The following is a 19931-nucleotide window of genomic DNA, read 5'->3' on the forward strand; positions in this document are numbered from 1 at the left end:
AAAATGAAGTTGTAAGTATTTTGAATGAGAGAGGTCACTGTGTGTCTTTGTCGCACATTAACCCAGCTCGCCCAGGCTGGCTGGTGTATTTCATGCATGCCTCTGACTCATGAGGGAGGCTGCCACCGGTATCCACTCCTCTCCTCTGCACATCTGTGCGTTTCAGTTCCGTCTGTGAGGGCTCCCTCTCCCTGCGGAATAATGACTCGTTTCTCTGAATAAATTTGGATTTTTCATCAAAATGCTGCGGGTCATTGTTGAGTCCGCTAGTGGGATCCCCAAAAAGAAACTTGGAAACCCAGATCCAATAGCTGCGATTGTCTTTAGAGGTGAGTTATACCATGAAGTACTGTTTTTTTTTTCTTCTAGGAGAACTGTTGCATGCTCTGTTAACTTCTTCTCTGTTAGATTGATCATGCATAGTGTTTCAGTTTCTCTCTTGTATCATGATTAAAATAATCTCTGTGTTCCTTGGACATCACTTTTATAGTTTACAGTATGTATCTATTCCTAGAGCTTAAATTCTTGAGGGTGACTCATAAACAACGAAGAGTACATCCTTATAAGGTCATAATATCATTCTGTTCCCAGTCAATGCAACATGGCTTATTCTTCATCTATTTATTATTTTGTTTACTTATTTACTAAATGCCTTAGTGCACTGAATCTTCCTCTGTTTCCAGCAGATTGTAAAATGATGATTTAGGCTGGAAGACGCATGTTTGAGTCCAAAGATGAGTGTCTAATATTGCAGCACTAGGTTACTCTATTTGTTTTAGCTGTTTTAAGGTTTCTGGCTGAACTTCATTGTGTTTACAGGTGAAAAGAAGAAAACCAAAGCAATTGACAATGAATTGAACCCTGTTTGGAATGAAGTAAGTGTGAAAGTCACAGTATGTGGATTTGTATGTTGGGAAACGATTACTGACCTAAGAGCTGCTATTATCTCAGTTGAAACTACAGTATGTTGACAGATTGTAACTTTCACTTCCTTGTGATTACAGGTGCTTGAATTTGACCTGAAAGGCTCTTCCTTGGATGCATCTTCTTTCATCAACGTGGTTGTAAAAGACTATGAAACAATCGGCAAAGACAAGTATGTGTATGGAAAGCATCAGATGATTTTTGTCAACTGTGACAGTGTGAGGTTTACTTTTTGAGAAGGTCAGGTAGATGTGTGATTATAAACTGTTAAAGTCCTTGTTTAGTGTGGTTGAAAATAGTTCTGATCTTTTCGTAAGTATCGTGTTGTAACTTTACTGCACTGTTTACCCACAGGACTCACTGCAACCCTGTTAAGACTTGCAGTACCAGTAAAGAAGTTGCTTTGTCTCCCTCACAATAGCACTCCAGCTCTTATGAGGAATGTTTCCTTAAAAGGAAAAAAAAAGAAGCAATTTCTCTTTAACCTTGCCTACTGTAGATTCATTAGTGTACTGCACTGTTTGTCTGTTTGTTAGTATTTTGTCTTTCTGCAGTGAAGGCAAGAGGGTAGACCAAATAATAACAATTCCTGAGTCACTCTAGTGACTGATGGTGTACAGGGGGAGGGTGTCTGCCCCAGCCACGAATGCACATATTTTTCCATGATCACAGCCTGAAACGCATGAGGAGGGTGAATAAGAGAGCTTGCGCTGGCTTGTCATTGGCACATCTGTGATGACTAGCAGCAGCTCAGCCTGTAATGCATTGCAAAATGAACTTCAGACACTATCTTGTTTTGTAAGTCGCTTTGGATAAAGGTTTTAGCTAAATGACTAAATGTAGTAATAAGCTGATTCTGGAGGGAATTAAGTTTCATTGAACATGCAGGCAACACAACTATTACCCACATTTATGATCTACAGGAGGGAAATCTAGTAAAAGAATGTGACTTAGAGCGCCTGACAAGGGTATCTGATATGTGGTACTATCAAGATAAAACATTTAAGCCTCTTGGCTGGCAGTGCAGAGTTTGTTTGGAATATGTGTTATACTCTTAAATTAGCTTTGTTTAAAAGTGATCACTGGATAAGTAGTGGAAAATACCTCAGTATGCCAGGAGAAAAGAAAAAAAAGTCTTTCTTTTCAGTGCAGCATTTCTTAAAGTGTGTTAGTGGAGAGTTATGTATACAAGCATTCATCTGTATAACCATGTGGCCTCTGCAGTGGTAGAAACAGTAGATCTCCCCTCCATCTTATTCTCCACAGCTGACCCTGCTTTTTCCAAAAACAACCAGTTAAACAACAAGTTAAGTTTAAGCTCTGTGCAATGATAAAAAATGACTCAACGGTTTACAACAAGAGAGAAGAAAAAAGAGCCAGAGCACAATTATGAAAATTGGGTTGCCTGTTCTCATGTTGCTTCTTAAGACTTTTTACCCACTTCCTTGGCTCTATATTTGTTCAGCCTCAATTGGCACAGAGCGCCCAGCACATGCCTGTGGTAGATGTTCATTTTTTCCATCTTTCTCCTTTTACTTTTGCACTTTTTCATTATCTTAGGGGCTGGCCTGTGTAACCAGCTGGTCCTTGTCACACAGCACTATGCCATTTGTTCCCTTGAAAGATGCTACTGCTGCTCCCCAAATGGTTCTTTGGCCAAAATTAGCCAGGCAGAGTGGACGTTTGTCACTAGCAAAATCTTTCTTAGAAACAGTATGACAAATAAAAATGCCCAGCCCATGTTGCAATCCATTGTGGTTATTAATCACTGTTGCCACGTGACTGGCTTTTGAATGTTTATTTAAACTAACAAGTACGTGGGTGCTGTTGCTTAGTTTCATCATATGTGAAGAAGTGAAATTGGGAAGTTGAAACAATCCAGAGCAACGAACAAGTCCCTCAAAGTTCCTCCTCATTATTTTTTTTAACTATTCAGCCTAGCTGCTAACAAGTGTTTCCCACTAGTTGCAACGATATATTTGCCGATGTATGCACAAATGTCTGACCAAAGAAAAATGTATATAATTGCTTTTCAGGTTTATTGGCTCGGCACAAATCTCTCTGAGAGACTTGGCTGGTGGTCAATTGAAGTCACTCCCATCCAGAAACGTGCCCTTGGTCAATGAGAAACAACATGCTGTTGGGGTGAATACATTTAGTTAATGACATGATTTTAAACAGATTGCATGAACAGCCAAGGCAGCTTCAGTTCTGGCAGTGGATGATGCATGGTATCTGTATATGTCTGCAGGAAGTAGCTAAATGTGGTTAATCCCATGATTTAACATTTGAAATTGGACCAAAGGTAATAATAATAATTAATGCTGATTGAGAAAATTTACTTTTTCAGGCAACCATAAATTTGCTCATTGGGTATGAGCCACCTGCCAACACTACTCCAAACCTAAATGAACCTGATGGAGACATGTCTCATGTGGATGCTAGTAAGTAGACTGTTGTTTTTGCATTCCCTCAACAAAAAAACTAAAACAAAACGACGTTTTTTGAGTCTTAAAAATAAGGTAATAAAAACACAAAGATAAATATTAATCAGTAATCCAATAACAGTGGTTCTAATATCAACACACCCTTTCAGGCCCCTCTGGATTATGTTTTTCAATGAAATCTAACAAGGTAGCCCAAAATGTACTTTTTCATATGGATCACTGATAGAGATGGTGGTTTACTGTCTTCCAACTAAGTGCAATGCTGTTATTAGCAAATATTAGTTGAGTTTATCAATATTCACAAAACTGTTTCAATATTTCTGGTAAGGATTACAGGTTTTCTCAAATAGAAATAAGGTTCTGTGGGTGTCTTCTCTCTTTAATAAAGAGTTTTTTTTTTTCCAGTGAGAGGGTATTTCTGCCTTTGAAGGACAGAAAGCTGAAGCTGATAAAACAACCCAAAGTAAATTTTGTATTTTTATTCAAATAATGTTTTCATTATTGTGGTTTTGTGCCACAGGAGGCAGTGATGAAGGTGATGAGTGGGAGACAGATGTGGAAGGAGGAGTTCAGGGTGGTCCAGGAGCTAGCGCTTCACCAAAACATCCTGGGAAATCCAGCCACAAGCCAGTTCGTCTTACACGGAAGAGTAATAGAGTCCTGGCCAATAAGCCTCAGGACTTCCAGGTATTGTCAGAATTTTGATTTCTGTTCCTGAATAATCACAAATGGACAATTAAGGAGAGAATTTTAGCAGTGGAAATACACATTGAAGGCTCAGTCAGTAGACAATAGGCAGTGAGTTCTAACATTTATCCCTTATTTTAGAGAATTTCAAATATGTGAACATCCCAGCATTGGTTTTGCATCAGGGCAAGCAATTTCACGCATGTGATTTTCTTTGGGAGCTTATTTTTGTCCCCGTAAAAAGGTCTTGTGTCTGCACTGAAAAAGTTGGTATTATTTAACACAAAGGAAACAATGGTACCTTTTCAAAAAATGATCCAGATAAATGATCTCACTGTTTGTTCAGCTGCCTCATTATTGCTTGCAATGTTCAGATACGTGTTCGGGTCATCGAGTGCCGACAGCTGCCTGGCAACAACATCAAGCCAGTGGTTAAGGTGAACGTATGCGGGCAGACCCACAGGACTAGAATCAGAAGAGGAAATAACCCATTCTTTGATGAGGTAATGAGTTTATCACCACCAAAATTACTTTTTGTGCTTGTCTTCTCTTCTTGCCACAAATTCCCCATCAATTTTAATAACCCTCTGGGGTGTTTCTTATATCACAGTGGAGTTGAAGGCAGTGTCTTCATCTTTCTCTTGTATCTAATTCCTCGTATAGGTATCTCAGATTACTAAATTGTCTCTGTCCCTCAGATGTTTTTCTACAATGTCAACATACTCCCCTCAGAACTGCTTGACGACAGCATCAGTCTTCGGGTGTGTAGATAACTCCTTTTAATGAGTTTTTTTTTTTTTTTTTTTACAAAAACAAAAGAGCCGTAAAAGGACTATTATGTGCTTCTAAAAACTGTAACTGTGTTTTTTTTGACAGGTTTATGACTCCTTCTCCCTTAGATCTGATAGTCTAATGGGAGAGTTCAAGGTAAGCCAAGTTCTTTGAATTTTTCATCTCTGCTTTATTTACTTAAGAATTTTGAGGAAATAGGTGTAGCAGAATAGTGTCTTTTATCACAAGCAGGTTGTCAGATTAAAAAATGTACCAATAATTAATTTATTGTTGTGCTTTCCCAGCTTGATGTCGGATACATCTATGATGAACCAGGTCAGTATTTCTGTGTAAAATACACCCTCTCTGAAAAGATTGTGTACAGTTTATTATATGTAGGTATTTGTGTTATATTATATATTGTGTTATATTATATCATGTCCAGGTCATGCCATAATGAGGAAATGGCTCCTCCTGAGTGATCCTGATGACTCCAGCTCAGGAGCCAGAGGTTACCTGAAAGTCAGCATAATTGTTGTGGGCACTGGAGATGAGCCACCAGTGCGTAGAGCTTCTTACTTAAAATCAAATTTCTTTCTACTAGACAGAGCGTACAGATCAATATTGAAAAAGACCCTGACAAATGTTCCTCTCCTCTCCTATTTGGTCCCAGACTGAGAGAAGAGATATAAGTGAAGAGCAGGACGACATAGAAAGCAATCTCTTGTTGCCAGCTGGTATCACAATGCGATGGGCCACACTCAGCCTCAAAGTCTATCGTGCAGAGGATATACCACAGAGTAAGTGGCACATTAATTCCTGTAGTCATTGTAGTTTAATGCAGTCAGATCCTCTTTGAAAAACCTCAATTCTGAACCTCCTTTAAATTGCAGTGGACGATGCCTTTGTTCAGACGATGAAACAGGTCTTTGGAAGGGATGGAGATAAGAAAAACCTGGTAGATCCATATGTGGAAGTCAGCTTTGCTGGCAAAAAGGTATTTCATGTTTAAGTAAAAACTAAACTGTATTCTAATGTCCTTTGTGTGTGAATATTATTCAATATTGAATATTATTTATATGCAATTCTTTGTTTTAGCTGTGCACTAAAATCATTGAGAAGAATGCTAACCCGGAGTGGAATCAACTCATCAATCTCCAAGTCAAGGTATGAAAGAATCATATTAAGATCCAGATTCAAATTTAACCCTCAGCACAAGTTAACACATGCTTCATTGTGCCTCCTTAGTTCCCGTCCATGTGTGAACGTGTCAAGTTGACGATGTATGACTGGTAAGAGTTAAAATCGATTCATACATACACATCTACACAAGTGACAATAATATTACAACTAGTATCTGACGTGCCTGTTTATTCTTTGCAGGGATCGTCTAACCAAAGATGACGCCATAGGAACAACATTTCTAAATCTGAGCACAATGTCTTCCTCTGGAGGAGAGATTGAAGGTAATCTGTATTTTTGTTTGTATTTGTTCTTATTCATTGTTTGAGATTTTTGATATTTCAATATGTCAGTATATGTATTAAAATGTTTTTTTTTTCTACAGACGCAAGGGCTGAAAGTTGCAGCACAGTGTCTGAATGTGCGTAAAATTGTCATTATCATGTTTTATATTTTATCATCATATTAACAAAAGATAGGTGTTTCTTTGTAGCTTAAAAACTTAAATTAAAGTTAATGAACTTTTACTACATTAAATATATTTGGATTTATTTTATTCATTACTGTGGAGATAATGAACCTTAACCTACTGCTTAAGCCTTGAAACTGTCCAGGTTATTAAATAGAGATGTGTGTGTGTGTGTGTGTGTGTGTGTGTGTTAAAGTGAGTACTGCAGGATCAGAGATTGGTTTTCTCCCAGCTTTTGGGCCGTGCTATGTCAACCTGTACGGTAGCCCAAGAGAATTTACTGGCTTGCCAGACCCATACGATGAACTCAACTTTGGAAAGGTAAGACTACCCTATCAGCTCAAAGCACAGGGTTTAGTATGTATAAACATGTAATATGATACCTACATCTACCTACTGACAATTTGTGGTTGAGGTTTCTGCTGTACATTTCAGGGTGAAGGTGTTGCTTACAGGGGGCGGGTCCTTGTTGAGCTGTCCACTCAGTTGGATGGAAAGGTTGATATAAATGTGGACAACATCTCCAATGATGACATCCTGGTGGCACAGGTATACTTCTGTCTCCTAATTTATTTGATTTACATTACAACAATTAAGAACAGTTTAGAGGGTGATAGTTTTGACTGACCAAAAATAGTCCAACTTAACCTAACCTCAACACTGTCACATCCTGTTTAATGCAGAAATATCAACGGAGGAGGAAATACTCTCTGTGCGCTGTGTTCCACAGTGCGTGCATGCTTCAAGAGCCGGGCGAGCCAATCCAGTTTGAAGTCAGCATTGGTAACTATGGTAACAAGCTAGACTCCACCTGCAAGCCCCTGTCATCCACCACCCAGTACAGTTTTGCTGTGTTTGATGGTATGAAAATTTCCAATAATTACAAAAATTTGTTCCAAGTATTTTATAACCATGTTAGGTTCTGATCAGTCTAACTGTGTGAACTCAAAGTGTCTAGTGTGTAGGATTTAGTGGCATCTAGCAGTGAGTTTGCAGAGAACAACCAACTGAATACCCCTCAAGCCTGTAAGAGAATCTTCGGAGGCTGCAAGACTCTTGAAAATACAAAAACAAAAAGCCCTGTCTAGCACCAGTTTGTCCATTCTGGACTGCTGAAGAACCATGGTGGTACAACATGGCCGACTTCACTGTAGTAGACCTGCTCCTGCAGTAGATGTAAAGGGCGGTGATTATACAGTAATTAAAACATACTTATGAATATTGTATTACATTTGTGCCGTATTCTATCAATAGATCCCCCTCAGTTTTACACACTGGACCACTTTTAGGAGCATGAAGCAGCTTCAAATTACAGAGTATTTGAAATTAACCAATTTTTCCATTTTAATTGAAATTCAAGCAGTTCAAGTACAAAGAATAATAGTAAGTGGTAAACTGCCAAAGGTAGAAAAAAGGTAAAGTTACCCGAAACTGAAAAATCAAAAAAGCCCTTTTCAGGCAACAAGAATTGGGTTAACAATTTAAAGCAGCAATGGAGGTTGATCATGTCAAGTTGGTGCTACCAATTCCCACAGGTGTCACAACTTGTCTTGATCACTTCTGATCACAGCCCCTTCTGTCTGCATAAAAGTAGTGTTGGAACACACTCTTGGTAGCATACCCTCATGAGCAACATTGGAACAGTATTGTACTGCAGAAAGTATTGTGTCACTATAAAAATGGTGAGAAAACGGTAATTAACAATAGAAGAGAGACATACCATCATAACACTTAAAATGTAGATCTTTCCTACAGAATCAGAAGACACGTTTCTGAGAGACAACAGCTTGTGTGATAGGCCACTCACAGGACAAAAGCTTCAAGCACAGCTTAATAGTGGTTGTATTAAGCAAGTCTCAGTTTCAACCGTAAAGAGAAGACTTGCTGCAGGTTTGACAGGTCGAGTTGCAGCAAGAAAGCCATTGCTAAGACCTCAGAATAAGAAAAAGAGGTGAGGAGATAGTTTGAGATGAACTGGACAGAAGAGTGAAAGCAAAGCAACCTACAAGTGCCACACATTTATGGGAATTTCTGCAACAGAGCTGGGAAGAACTTTCTGAAGAATATTTGATTTCCGTTGTAGAAAGAATGCCATGAGTGTGTTCAGCTGTTATATCTGCCAAAGGTGGCTACTTTGATGAGTCAAAAGTTTAGAATGCATTTTGGTTTATAATTGATTCCATGATTTCTTTTTTAATTTCAATTGTTTGTTCTATGCTTTAATTTCAGAGTACAATGAGAAATTGAACTGCATGAATTTCAATAAAAACCTGGAAAAATTGGGCTGTTCTAAAACTTTTGACTGGTAGTTTATGTCATAAGAACTCTACTGTAACAGTGGACATTGGACGGTTCTTTAGTTAAACTGTTTACCACGCTGTATATGTGTGTTTAAGTGGTCATGAAGCCACAGAGAAGGAGACCCACATAGACAGCAAATATTAGTGTACAGTCAACTTCACAGCTGGTGTTTAAAATGACTGGGTATATTTATTTTGTATCCCACAGGTAATCACTACTATTACCTGCCTTGGGCTGACACCAAGCCTGTAGTGATTCTCACTTCATACTGGGAAGACATCAGCCACCGTCTGGACTCTGTCAACATTCTCCTCTTTATTGCTGAGAGACTGGTGAGAATAAGTAACAGTGACACACCAGCACAGTGTATTCCCAAATATTGTACATGTCTTCACATGTAGTGCTGCTCAGTAATGTGCTCTGTTTATCTGTCTTCATGATTTATTTTAGGAGTCCCACCTCACGTCTTTAAAAACAGCCATCTTAGCCAAAATGCCTGAGACACGTCTGGCAGAGATTTGGCTCAAACTCATTAACCACGTGATCGAGGACCTTAAGAGGTAAGACAGGACCAGACATATCCTACACTGGATCTGTGTGTTGTATGAGGTATAATATAACTTATCATGAGGAAAACTAGTGTAGTTAATTCTTTGGGTCAAATACATTTACAAGTGTCTGTTTGGATTGAATTTTATTATTATTTTACTTGTGTTCTTCCCATCAATATTACTTTCACTAACAAAGTTTTTGACAGTTTCCAGCTTCCAGTACTGGAGACCCAACCCAATGTGACTGCTCTGGATCTCCAGATGAAAAAACTGCGTGATGCTGCTTTGGAGAGTATCTCACAGATGGCTATTCGCATGAAAGAGGAGGCCACAGATGTCAAGGCTACTGTTGGTGACATTGAAGACTGGTTGGACAGAATCAAGCAGCTGGCAGAAGAGGTCAGAAGAAATTAAAATATTCCATGGTTTGCATGCAGCTTGGCTCAATACACTAAGGTGGTGCCCACGATGACACCTCTAGCGAACGTGTCAGTAAAACTTTATTGTAATGTAACTGACATGTCCTGTGTCTTTATCAGCCTCAGAACAGCATGCCCGACGTGATCATCTGGATGTTAAGAGGAGAGAAGCGTGTGGCTTATGCACGAGTTCCAGCAAACCAGATCCTGTACTCTAATTTAAGCGAGCAGGCACGTGGCAAACACTGTGGACGTACCCAAACCATCTTCATGCAGGTACAAAACTAGCAAATATACATAAATATACGTATTTCGTTGCTAAATTTTATAGAGTGTTTTCACTTGCATCATTTTTTGTTTGTCAGTACCCCATGGACAAAAACAAAGGTTTGAAGATCCCTGTTGAGCTGCGCATCAGCATGTGGCTTGGTCTCTCTGCTGATGAGAAGAAGTTCAACAGCTTCTCAGAGGGAAACTTCAGTGTTTATGCTGAAATGGTACAGTAGCTTTGCTAACATTTATCTGATTTAAGCTGTGCTATATCTGCTTTGTGTGAAATATCGCTCTTAAACTCACTTTCCACAGTATGAGAACCAGGCCCATGTACTTGGGAAGTGGGGAACTACCGGCCTGGTGGGTCGCCATAAATTCTCAGATGTGACTGGAAAGGTGAAACTCAAACAAGAGCGATTTCTTCCGCCCCGTGGGTGGGAATGGGAGGACGACTGGTTTGTTGATCCTGAGCGATCGTAAGTTTAGGAAACTCACTTCCATCATACACACTCACATAGTTTGTGGTTCATGACCTGTATGGTCTTAAGCAAACACCCTGTTATCACTGTGTAGCACCTGTCATTAATCACAAATCAGTGCTTGTACCAACCACAGTGCAGTATCATATAATGAACACAATCACAGGAAATGAAAAGGAATTTCGTTATTAGCCACTGTTTTGGTTGAACTTCCTCGCTAAGTGCCTGCTACTTCAGAACTGCTTACATTCTCCCACGAAGGGTTATGTAAATAATTTTAGCTCTAAAGCGTGTCTTCCTGAACTGTTCCTCTCTGTTTATCATGATCCTACATAGCTACTGTCTGAGTCACATTGCTTCTCATTAATGTGCATGCTGTGATGTTTTTTTACAGCCTGTTGACAGAGGCAGATGCTGGCCACACAGAGTTCACAGATGAAATTTTTCAGAATGAAACACGTTTCCCTGGTGGAGAGTGGAAGCCCGCTGCAGAGCCATACACTGATGTGGTATGACTTACTTCTCTTACCCATTCACACACACACACCACTTTTTGGAGACTATGTGAAAAATGTGTAAGATAACAGGTCAAAAGCTTGCCTATTTATGTTAGGTTCCAATGTTATCAGTTTCTCCCGTGCTATTATGTATTTAGGAAAGGTAGGTTGCTTTGTGGTTTCATTTACCTAAATAATCATAGCCCTTTATGGACATGCATGACGTAGAGTCTTCCTGGTTATCATGGAACGTGAGAACTAGGGGTCTGAAGGGGTTGCAGCCCCTCCTAACATAAATTATACTCACAGACTGGGTGTTTAAGTAGAGCTTAAGGTGGAACACTGAACCCACAACGCAGACAACAAACAGGAATTGCTTAGGTTTATTTACAAAATATGACAAGAAAAGACACAACAGGTGAGGTCCAAGGAGGATTTTCAGGGCAGGATGGTGAAGACTGAACTCACAAAGACAGGATGAGCGTGGTAGGGCTGGAGGACAGAGCAGGCAAACGAGTGTCAAGGGAGGCAAACGACAAAAAGATACTTCAAAAATAGGTTTCTCAGAGCTGGTAAATTGTGACATTAGTGCAAAAGGTACAACAACAAACTGGTGGCGTGTGAGAGGGTGAATTATTACAGGAGCTTGATGAGATGATGAGCAGGTGGAGGTCAACGTGACAGATAGGTCAGCCACGCCCAGCCTGCACAGACTGGACAACACAAAGGGCAGGGAAAACAACAAACTGAGAATGTGAATTGTAGCATTTTAGTAATTTCAGCTCATTGTCTTTAGTTGTAAGGCATGAAACATTACTGTTTTGATTAACTGAAGCTGTTTTCAGGTAAAAATCTCTAATAAACCCACTGCACACTGCCTGTCCAGCAACAAATGTCATTTAGTAGGACTTTATCAGCCCCCAAATAACCAAAGAGATTACTTAATGCAGGTTTAAGGATTATAATTATAAATAGCAGTATGAAGTAGTATAAAGTAAGACACTCACTGTAATCAGCCAGTATTTGTATGTATGAGGAAATTTGCATCAGTTACTTAAACATTCAATATATATTTTTTTGTATCCATAGAAATTTCAATTTCAATTTTTGAACTACTAAACACCTAAAATATACATTGATATATTATAATATAAATGACAGAATGCCTGTGTTATGTAGAATGGAGAAAAGGCTCAAAGCCCAGGAGAGTTTGACTGTCCACCTGGTTGGACCTGGGAGGATGACTGGAGCTTTGACAGCAACAGGGCTGTAGATGAGAGAGGTAACATAAACACTAAAACTGAAGTATGTGATCAAAACTTTCCCTTCATTGTGTTTTCATGTTTAAGCACTGCAAGTCTGACTAGGTCCATGTGTATGTCTGTGTGCGTCTTTTGGCACTAGGTTGGGAATACGGAGTAACCATTCCTCCTGATGATAAACCCAAATCCTGGGTTGCAGCTGAGAAAATGTACCATGTGCATCGCAGGAAGAGACTCGTAAGACCACGGAAGAAGACATGTGATAAAATGGCTGCTACTGAGGTGAGGATTTTGAGAGATGTTATGAGTGCATTTATTTTCTCGTTCTCTTACAGTTTTTACTCCTCATCTCTTCCTCAGAGGCGAGAACCAGGGGAAGGCTGGGAGTACTCTTCGTTGATTGGCTGGAAGTTTCACAGGAAGGAGCGCGGCTCTGACACGTTCCGCCGCCGCCGTTGGAGAAGGAAGATGGTTCCATCAGACCGCATCGGTGCCTCCGCTATCTTCAGACTGGAGGGGGCATTAGTGAGTCTTACTTGAGTCCCCTGAGAAATATCGCTAAATATGTGTTTTATTCTTAATTGTCACCCAATGAAGCAGTTGTCATGGCAATAAGAGTTACTTTATGCTATCTGAGTCATATCCTCTCATTATTCTCCTGCATGTGTCTCTTCCCGTCAGATGTTGGCAAATAACCCAGGAATTTTATTTTAGTCCTTCATTCTGTTTCTCCAAATTGTCTTCAGTTTTGCACAAAGGTTTGCAGTGAAGTGTTCGTTTAAGCACATCACCATTGTGTTTACAGGGGGTTGACATTGACGAGAAGGCCAGTAAAACGGATGCAGCCAAAGTATTTGGTGCCAACACACCCACTGTTTCCTGCCATTTTAGCCGTAAGTAGTTGGATCAGATAAAGTTAAACTTCCTGACTGGACTCAATGCCAGATAACATTGAATGATTGATAAATAAAGCCCTGATCAGAAGCGGTCCTGTGAGATTATATTGTTTTGATAGTGATGCAGTTTAATTATGCTGATTAATGTTTACTCCCTTCAGGGTCTTACATCTACCATCTGAGAGTGTATGTGTATCAGGCGAGGAATCTCTGTGCCATGGACAAAGACAGCTTCTCAGGTAAAAATAAAGCAGGCTCAGAATGACTAGACAAAGTGCAAACCTAAACCAAAAGGAAAACATAAAATATACCTGGGATGTACAAGTAAAAATTATATTACATATCAGAAATTCACACATTCTGTCTCACATTTCTAAAATAATACCTTGGTCCATTTCAGATCCCTATGCCCATGTGTCATTCCTACATGTGAGTAAGACCACAGAAGTCATAAAGACCACCTTGAACCCCACATGGGATCAGACTCTCATCTTTGAGGACATTGAAATCTACGGAGACCCCCAAACTATTGCCCGAAATCCTCCTGATGTGGTGTTGGAGCTGTACGACAGCGATCAAGTAGTATGTTGTGTATTTAATCTTCAAAACTTTGGATCAAACCACAGAGACATGCAGAGATTTGTTTGAGAGTTCATGGTGGATCTAATCACTCTTTGTGTGCTGCTGTACTTTATTTACAAGGGTAAAGATGAGGCCATGGGTTACTGTACATGCCCCCCAGTAGTGAAACTGAACCCCAGCGTGGCTGTCAGCCCAAAGCTGCTGTGGTTCCCAGTCACCAAAAAAGGTCGCAGTGCTGGGGAGGTCCTGCTGGCTGCAGAGCTCCTACTGAAGGACAAGGTAAAGAAGACACCAAAGACACCATATTCTGTAACTTAACTTCATAAAACTGTACTTCAAGCGCAATGCTGTGCTTTGCCCTCCAGGGGAAGGATGGAGATCTGCCCCTGGTGCCTCCTCGACGGGGAGAGAAGCTCTACATGGTTCCTCAGGGAATCAGGCCAGTAGTGCAGCTCACTGCAATTGAGGTACACCATAAAGCCATCCTGTTTCACTTCCAGCTGTTAGAAGTTCCCTTCAAACACATTACATGATCAGACAAGATCAGCCCAACCCTGAGATTTGTGTTGTTGCTGCATTTCTCATCCGTAACTCCCTTCTACCCTTTCACTTATCTGATTGTACTTTAATCTGTCCATACTTGCTTTTGTAGGTGTCCTAATGTGTTTATTTGATTCCAGGTCTTGACTTGGGGTTTGAGGAACATGAAGACTTTTCAGCTGGCCACAATTTCCTCCCCCAGTTTGATAGTGGAGTGTGGTGGTGAGATAGTTCAAACTGCTGTAATCAAGAACTTCAAAAAGAACCCCAACTTCCCTGGATCTGTTCTGCTACTCAAAGTGGTACGAGCCCTCAAACTTCCCAGACAAAATATTCAGACGTCTGTAAGTGTTTTATATTTAGATGTTGCTCACATGGCCTGCTCTAATTTTTTCTCACCTAGCTTCTCCCCAAAGAGGAGATGTACACCCCTCCCATTGTGCTGAAGGTAATCGACCACCGACCATTCGGTAGGAAACCTGTAGTGGGTCAGTGCACAATCGACTGCCTGGAGGAGTTCCGCTGTGATCCGTATCGCATAAACAATGAAGTCTGCATGTCTGCCAGAGGTATATACACCCATGTATGGACAGATACATACACTCACAGCTACATACAGTAGAGACTTATTCTGTCCTGTTTCTATTGGCTTTACAGTGGCAATGATGGCTGCTACCCAGGCAGATGTTGTCATAGAGATTGAGGAGAGACCCATCGTGAAAGCTGAGGTAAATAATAATGCACTCATAAAAGGTGGGAGACAGTATTTTCACATCTACTTACTGTTATTGATGAGTGTTTTCTGTTTGCTTCCCACTTTGCAGCTTCAAGCAGAAAAGGTGAGATTTTCTGTTTTCACAGATCGTCTACTGATTACATCTCTAAAAATACTAAGTTTTCTTGTTATTTTCTATTGCGTAGGAGGAGGAGGCTGTAGACTGGTGGAGCAAGTTCTTTGCCTCTATCGGAGTGCCGGAAAAGTGTGGGCCTTACTTGAAAAAGGGCTATGACAAACTACAGGTGAGAACATGTAATCATACATTCCCAAAACACTGATTTAATCTGTGTTTGGGTTTTAGGTAGCTTTTATCAGCAACAGCAAAATAGCTGAGTTATTACGAGAGAGTCTTTGTTCTTGTCATGTTTTAAACAAGTGAATGCAGTAATATGAATCCAAAATAAAAAAGATTTTTCTCAGTTGTTGTGATGTACTGTGATTTTCAGGTATATAACAGTGAACTTGAAGAGGTTCCAGAGTTCCAGGGTCTCACTGATTTCTGCAGCACTTTCAAACTTCAGCGAGGAAAGACTGAAGATGAGGAAGATGATCCTTCTGTGGTGGGAGAGTTCAAAGTAATGAAACCAGTTTTTGAGGATGTATCTCTGTATATCATTATACCTGACATTTAGTAACATGAACAAACACTGCTGCTGGTACACCTATTAGCCTCTGTCTGCCCTCTGGTGGATAATTTATGAATTCATTTGCCAGCTACAAAAGTTAAAGAAACTCTGAGTGGGTTTTATCTCTGGAATAAAATGATCCAGTACTTTTTCATTCATAAGACAGCTCATCAGCTTTATTTTAGTTGTTTGTTTTTCAGGTAAACTGCAGATATGAATTTATCATCTCTAATTCTACATTATATTCTTACCATTGTAGTAATATGGTCTGAAGTTTCTGTTTTAATTAAATTAACTTGTAGATGTTATATGACTAATCTCGCTGTGCCCTTGATATTCAGGGCTCATTCAAGATTTACCCACTCTCTGATGACCCAGGGGTGCCAGCTCCACCACGCCAGTTCACGGAGCTCCCTGAGAGTGGACCTCAAGAGTGTCTGGTCAGGATTTATGTGGTGCGTTGTATTGACCTGCAACCCAAGGATACGAATGGCATGGTGAGTTTTGTATGCAGAAGTGAATAGCCACTCTGGTTTAGTAATGAAAAGATTTGAACCGCAACCATACTAAGTTAAAAAAGATGATTGAAGATACTAAAGCTAAGATACTCTGTTACATTCTCATTTCAGTGTGACCCATACATTAAGATTACACTGGGGAAGAAAACAGTGGATGACAGAGATAACTACAAACCAAACACCCTTAATCCAGAGTTTGGGAGGTGAGACAGTGATCTGTTCAGCTTACGTTTGTATAGGAACATAAAGGAGCAACAAATATGTTATATACTGTCCTTCATTTGTGTGCAGGGTGTTTGAATTGTCCTGCTTCATGCCTCAAGACAAGGACCTGAAGATTGCTGTGTACGACTATGACTTCATGAGCAAAGACGAGAAAGTGGGTGAGACCATCATCGATTTGGAAAACCGACTCATGTCTCGATTCAGGTCCTGCTGTGGCTTGCCACAGACTTACTGTGTGTAAGTATGCACTCTTTGTGTATTTATGTGCACCACGAATGCCACAGCTACAGTACAGTTACCACTTCCTACAAAGAAGGCCAGGGACTTTGTTGTGTTTAGTTTCTCAAAGTCAAACCTACAGAGTTAAAATTATCTTGCAGCTCAGGAATTAACCAATGGAGAGACCAGCTGAAGCCTACTCAGATCCTCCAGCGTGTGGCTAAGGTGAGAGGCATCCCTCCTCCACGGATAGAGGGAGACGGCAGCTCACTGACCTACTCAGGAAAACAATACAACCTGCAAGATTTTGGTACTACCCTGTTATCATATTTTCAGTAGTTAAACCATGTTGACCATGCTTTGATTTTATAAGCTTTGGAGAATGTTTAACAGTTATTAATTTGTATGAAACTTGCTGTACCCTTTACAGAGGCAAACACTGTGATCCACCCGCACATGGGTCCAGCCACAGAGAGACTGGCTCTGTATGTCCTCAGAAACCAAGGCTTGGTACCAGAGCATGTGGAGACCAGAACCCTGTGCAGCTCCCACCAACCCAACCTGTCCCAGGTTAAGACAACAGCAGTAACACTGCACTAATTGTTTTTAGTAGTAGTAGAGCTATAGTATCAACATAATGCTTTGTAAAAGGAACATCTTAATGTTGTTGTATGAGTTTTGTTTAAAAGAATCATCCTTTTTAACAAATGCAGGGGCAAATTCAAATGTGGGTAGACATTTTTCCCAAGAGCCTTGGTTTGCCCGGGCCTCCGTGTGAGATCACTCCACGCAAAGCCAAGAAGTAAGAGACACTTGACAAAATGACACGTTCTCATCGTGCATTTAAGAATAAAATATAACAGTATATTTATAACAGGTACTTCTTGCGAGCCATTGTTTGGAACACAACTGACGTCACGCTGGACGAAACAAGTGTCACTGGAGAAAAAATGAGTGACATCTATGTTAAAGGGTACGTACGTTACTTGTCCTGTCTCTTGCCTGAACTCTTTATTTGCACTTATATATGTTTTACTTATAAGATATACATTTTTATACCCACTGGACTCGTTTACAAATAGCTAATCTGAATTTAACATTACCATGTTTCTTAGATGGATGCCAGGTATGGAGGACCAGAAGCAGAAGACTGACGTTCACTACAGATCCCTGGATGGTGATGGAAATTTTAACTGGAGGTTCATCTTTGGGTTTGACTACCTGCCTGCAGAACAGCTGTGTGTCGTCTCGAGGAAAGTGAGTGAACAAAGCATCATGTGATTAATATTCATAATCATATAATTTTGCCAATGGTCTAAATAAAGTTGCCTTACAGGAACACTTTTGGAATCTGGACAAAACTGAATTTAGGATTCCTCCTAAATTGATCCTCCAAATATGGGACAATGACAAATTCTCCCTGGACGACTACTTAGGTAAAATAGCATTAACCATGACAAACATACAAAGAGAAGGACTTCAAAATCTACTACAGAGAAATACGAGAATAAAGCACAATGCTTATTTTCTTTCTTATTTTCTTTGGCACAGGTTCAGTTGAGCTGGATCTTCTCAATCTGATCTCTCCTGCAAAGACCCCAGAAAAGTGCAGCCTAAAGATGTTGCCAGGGATGGGGGGCTCAGCTTCCTCCAAAAAACCACCACCCAGCTCACTCTTCTCCCAGAAGTCTGTACGAGGCTGGTGGCCATGCGCGATCGAGCAGGATGGGAAACATGTGCTTGGTGTATGTTTATCTCCACAGCATAGTCCTTAGTTGTTGTTCTTTTTGTTTCTGGTTACTGTTTAAGACTGTATTTCAAAATTTCACAGGGAAAAGTAGAGATGACACTGGAAATATTGGAGGAGAATGAGATGGAGGAGAGACCTGCTGGGAAAGGCAGAGATGAGCCAAACATGAATCCCAAACTGGACCCACCCAAGTAAGAAATCTAAGTTCTCAAAACAGTATGATTTTGAAGTTCTATGAACTGATTAATGTTGATTTTCATTATGTGAATATTGCTCTCTTTTTCTGTTCAACAGCCGCCCTGACACGTCATTCTTCTGGTTTACAAACCCTTGCAAGACCATGAAGTTCATAGTTTGGCGCAGATTCAAATGGATTTTCATTTTATCGATTATCCTTCTGTTGGTTATCTTGTTCTTGGGGATCCTTTTCTACTCCTTACCGGTTTGCTGATTATTTATCTATTTGAACATGTTTTATCCATCATATGTATTGTATTTTCACAGTGTTTTGTAATCTGAGTACTCTTTTAATCTATTACTCTATTCACAGAACTACATCTCCATGAAGATTGTGAAACCCTTCTCCTAAGGACCATTGCAGAGAAGCTGCAAAATCTACAGTCCTCTTCACTGTTATAGAAACATTAACGTCCTCTGCTGATTTCACAGGACTGATATTCATCATTCTCCTCTTACATAAACAGACCAGTCTGTTTTTACTATTTGCACTCAGTATTATATTTTTGTGTAGTAAATAATCTCTCATATGTTCAAATTTAGAAAAACAAAATCAAGAATGTCAAGAATGATATATTTTAATAAACCTTGCTATAAACAAATTGTTCATTTTTTTGGGTCATATTTTGTACATATTTGGCCAAATGTTTGGTACTTGTCAATAGGCGCACTAACATTAAGACAATTCATTACCAATATACAAGCAATATCAAAACTAAACATCCTTCTATCCATTTGAGGTTAACATTTAATGTCTCACTTCAACATGACGGTTAACAAGACATATTAACAATTAACAAGACATATTTCTGTAATTTCATTGTGCTTACAGTATGTCTGTTGTACAATGACAATAAAAGCTTCTATATTAAACTTTTTAAAATTTATTTAAAAATTCAAACAGACAGCATATGTCTTGTTATTAATTACAATAGAACTCAGTGGGATGGCTGCAATAAAGGGAAAACTGATTAGTAATTTAAACAAAAAAAAAGAAAGAATAAACACAAAGAACTATTGGCTAAATTAAGAAGAAGAAAAGTTATTTTTTTTAATCCTCGAGGGGAAATTCTTACATGCATTTAACCCCGAAATACAACCACACATACAAAGGGACATGGGGATGTGTGTATATATATATATATATATATATATACACGTGTGTGGGTGTGTGTGTGTGTGTGTGTGTGTATATACTATATGTATGTATATATGTTCACGTGTAATGTACACGTTAGTGCTCTTTATTCAGAAACCCTCATGTCACATCTACATTTCAGGATCTGGTTATTATAGAC

At 39.6% G+C, this 19931-nt stretch overlaps 1 protein-coding gene across 1 annotated transcript; it reads left to right on the forward strand.

Moving 5' to 3' along the window:
- The first annotated feature begins 59 nt into the window (after positions 1–59).
- Positions 60–19235, forward strand: myofl (myoferlin like). Its single transcript, XM_027277983.1, has 54 exons — positions 60–329; positions 820–875; positions 1005–1096; positions 2961–3069; positions 3275–3368; positions 3892–4058; positions 4433–4561; positions 4757–4819; positions 4935–4985; positions 5135–5165; positions 5275–5390; positions 5503–5629; positions 5723–5826; positions 5928–5996; positions 6078–6121; positions 6213–6295; positions 6397–6432; positions 6677–6801; positions 6916–7029; positions 7164–7341; positions 8989–9113; positions 9232–9341; positions 9539–9731; positions 9872–10027; positions 10117–10248; positions 10337–10500; positions 10898–11012; positions 12180–12282; positions 12405–12544; positions 12623–12787; positions 13068–13155; positions 13320–13397; positions 13559–13740; positions 13861–14019; positions 14106–14207; positions 14421–14582; positions 14684–14849; positions 14938–15008; positions 15105–15119; positions 15202–15300; positions 15505–15633; positions 16026–16181; positions 16314–16405; positions 16494–16664; positions 16808–16956; positions 17077–17216; positions 17360–17448; positions 17524–17619; positions 17762–17903; positions 17983–18082; positions 18198–18391; positions 18478–18587; positions 18691–18838; positions 18947–19235. The coding sequence occupies exons 1-54, from the start codon at positions 242–244 to the stop codon at positions 18983–18985; spliced, it is 6156 nt and encodes a 2051-aa protein (XP_027133784.1). The 5' UTR covers positions 60–241; the 3' UTR covers positions 18986–19235.
- The last annotated feature ends 696 nt before the right edge of the window (positions 19236–19931 follow it).

The sequence above is a fragment of the Larimichthys crocea genome, chromosome III (assembly GCF_000972845.2).
Source record: "Larimichthys crocea isolate SSNF chromosome III, L_crocea_2.0, whole genome shotgun sequence".
Lineage (NCBI taxonomy): Eukaryota > Metazoa > Chordata > Actinopteri > Sciaenidae > Larimichthys > Larimichthys crocea.

Bases quoted from the DNA above. Each gene is read 5' to 3' on its own strand.
- myofl (XM_027277983.1), top strand. From the start codon at position 242: ATGCTGCGGGTCATTGTTGAGTCCGCTAGTGGGATCCCCAAAAAGAAA. The intron at 16,957-17,076 runs GTACTACCCTGT...TACCCTTTACAG, and splicing joins ATACAACCTGCAAGATTTTG to AGGCAAACACTGTGATCCAC. The intron at 17,217-17,359 runs GTTAAGACAACA...TAACAAATGCAG, and splicing joins ACCAACCCAACCTGTCCCAG to GGGCAAATTCAAATGTGGGT.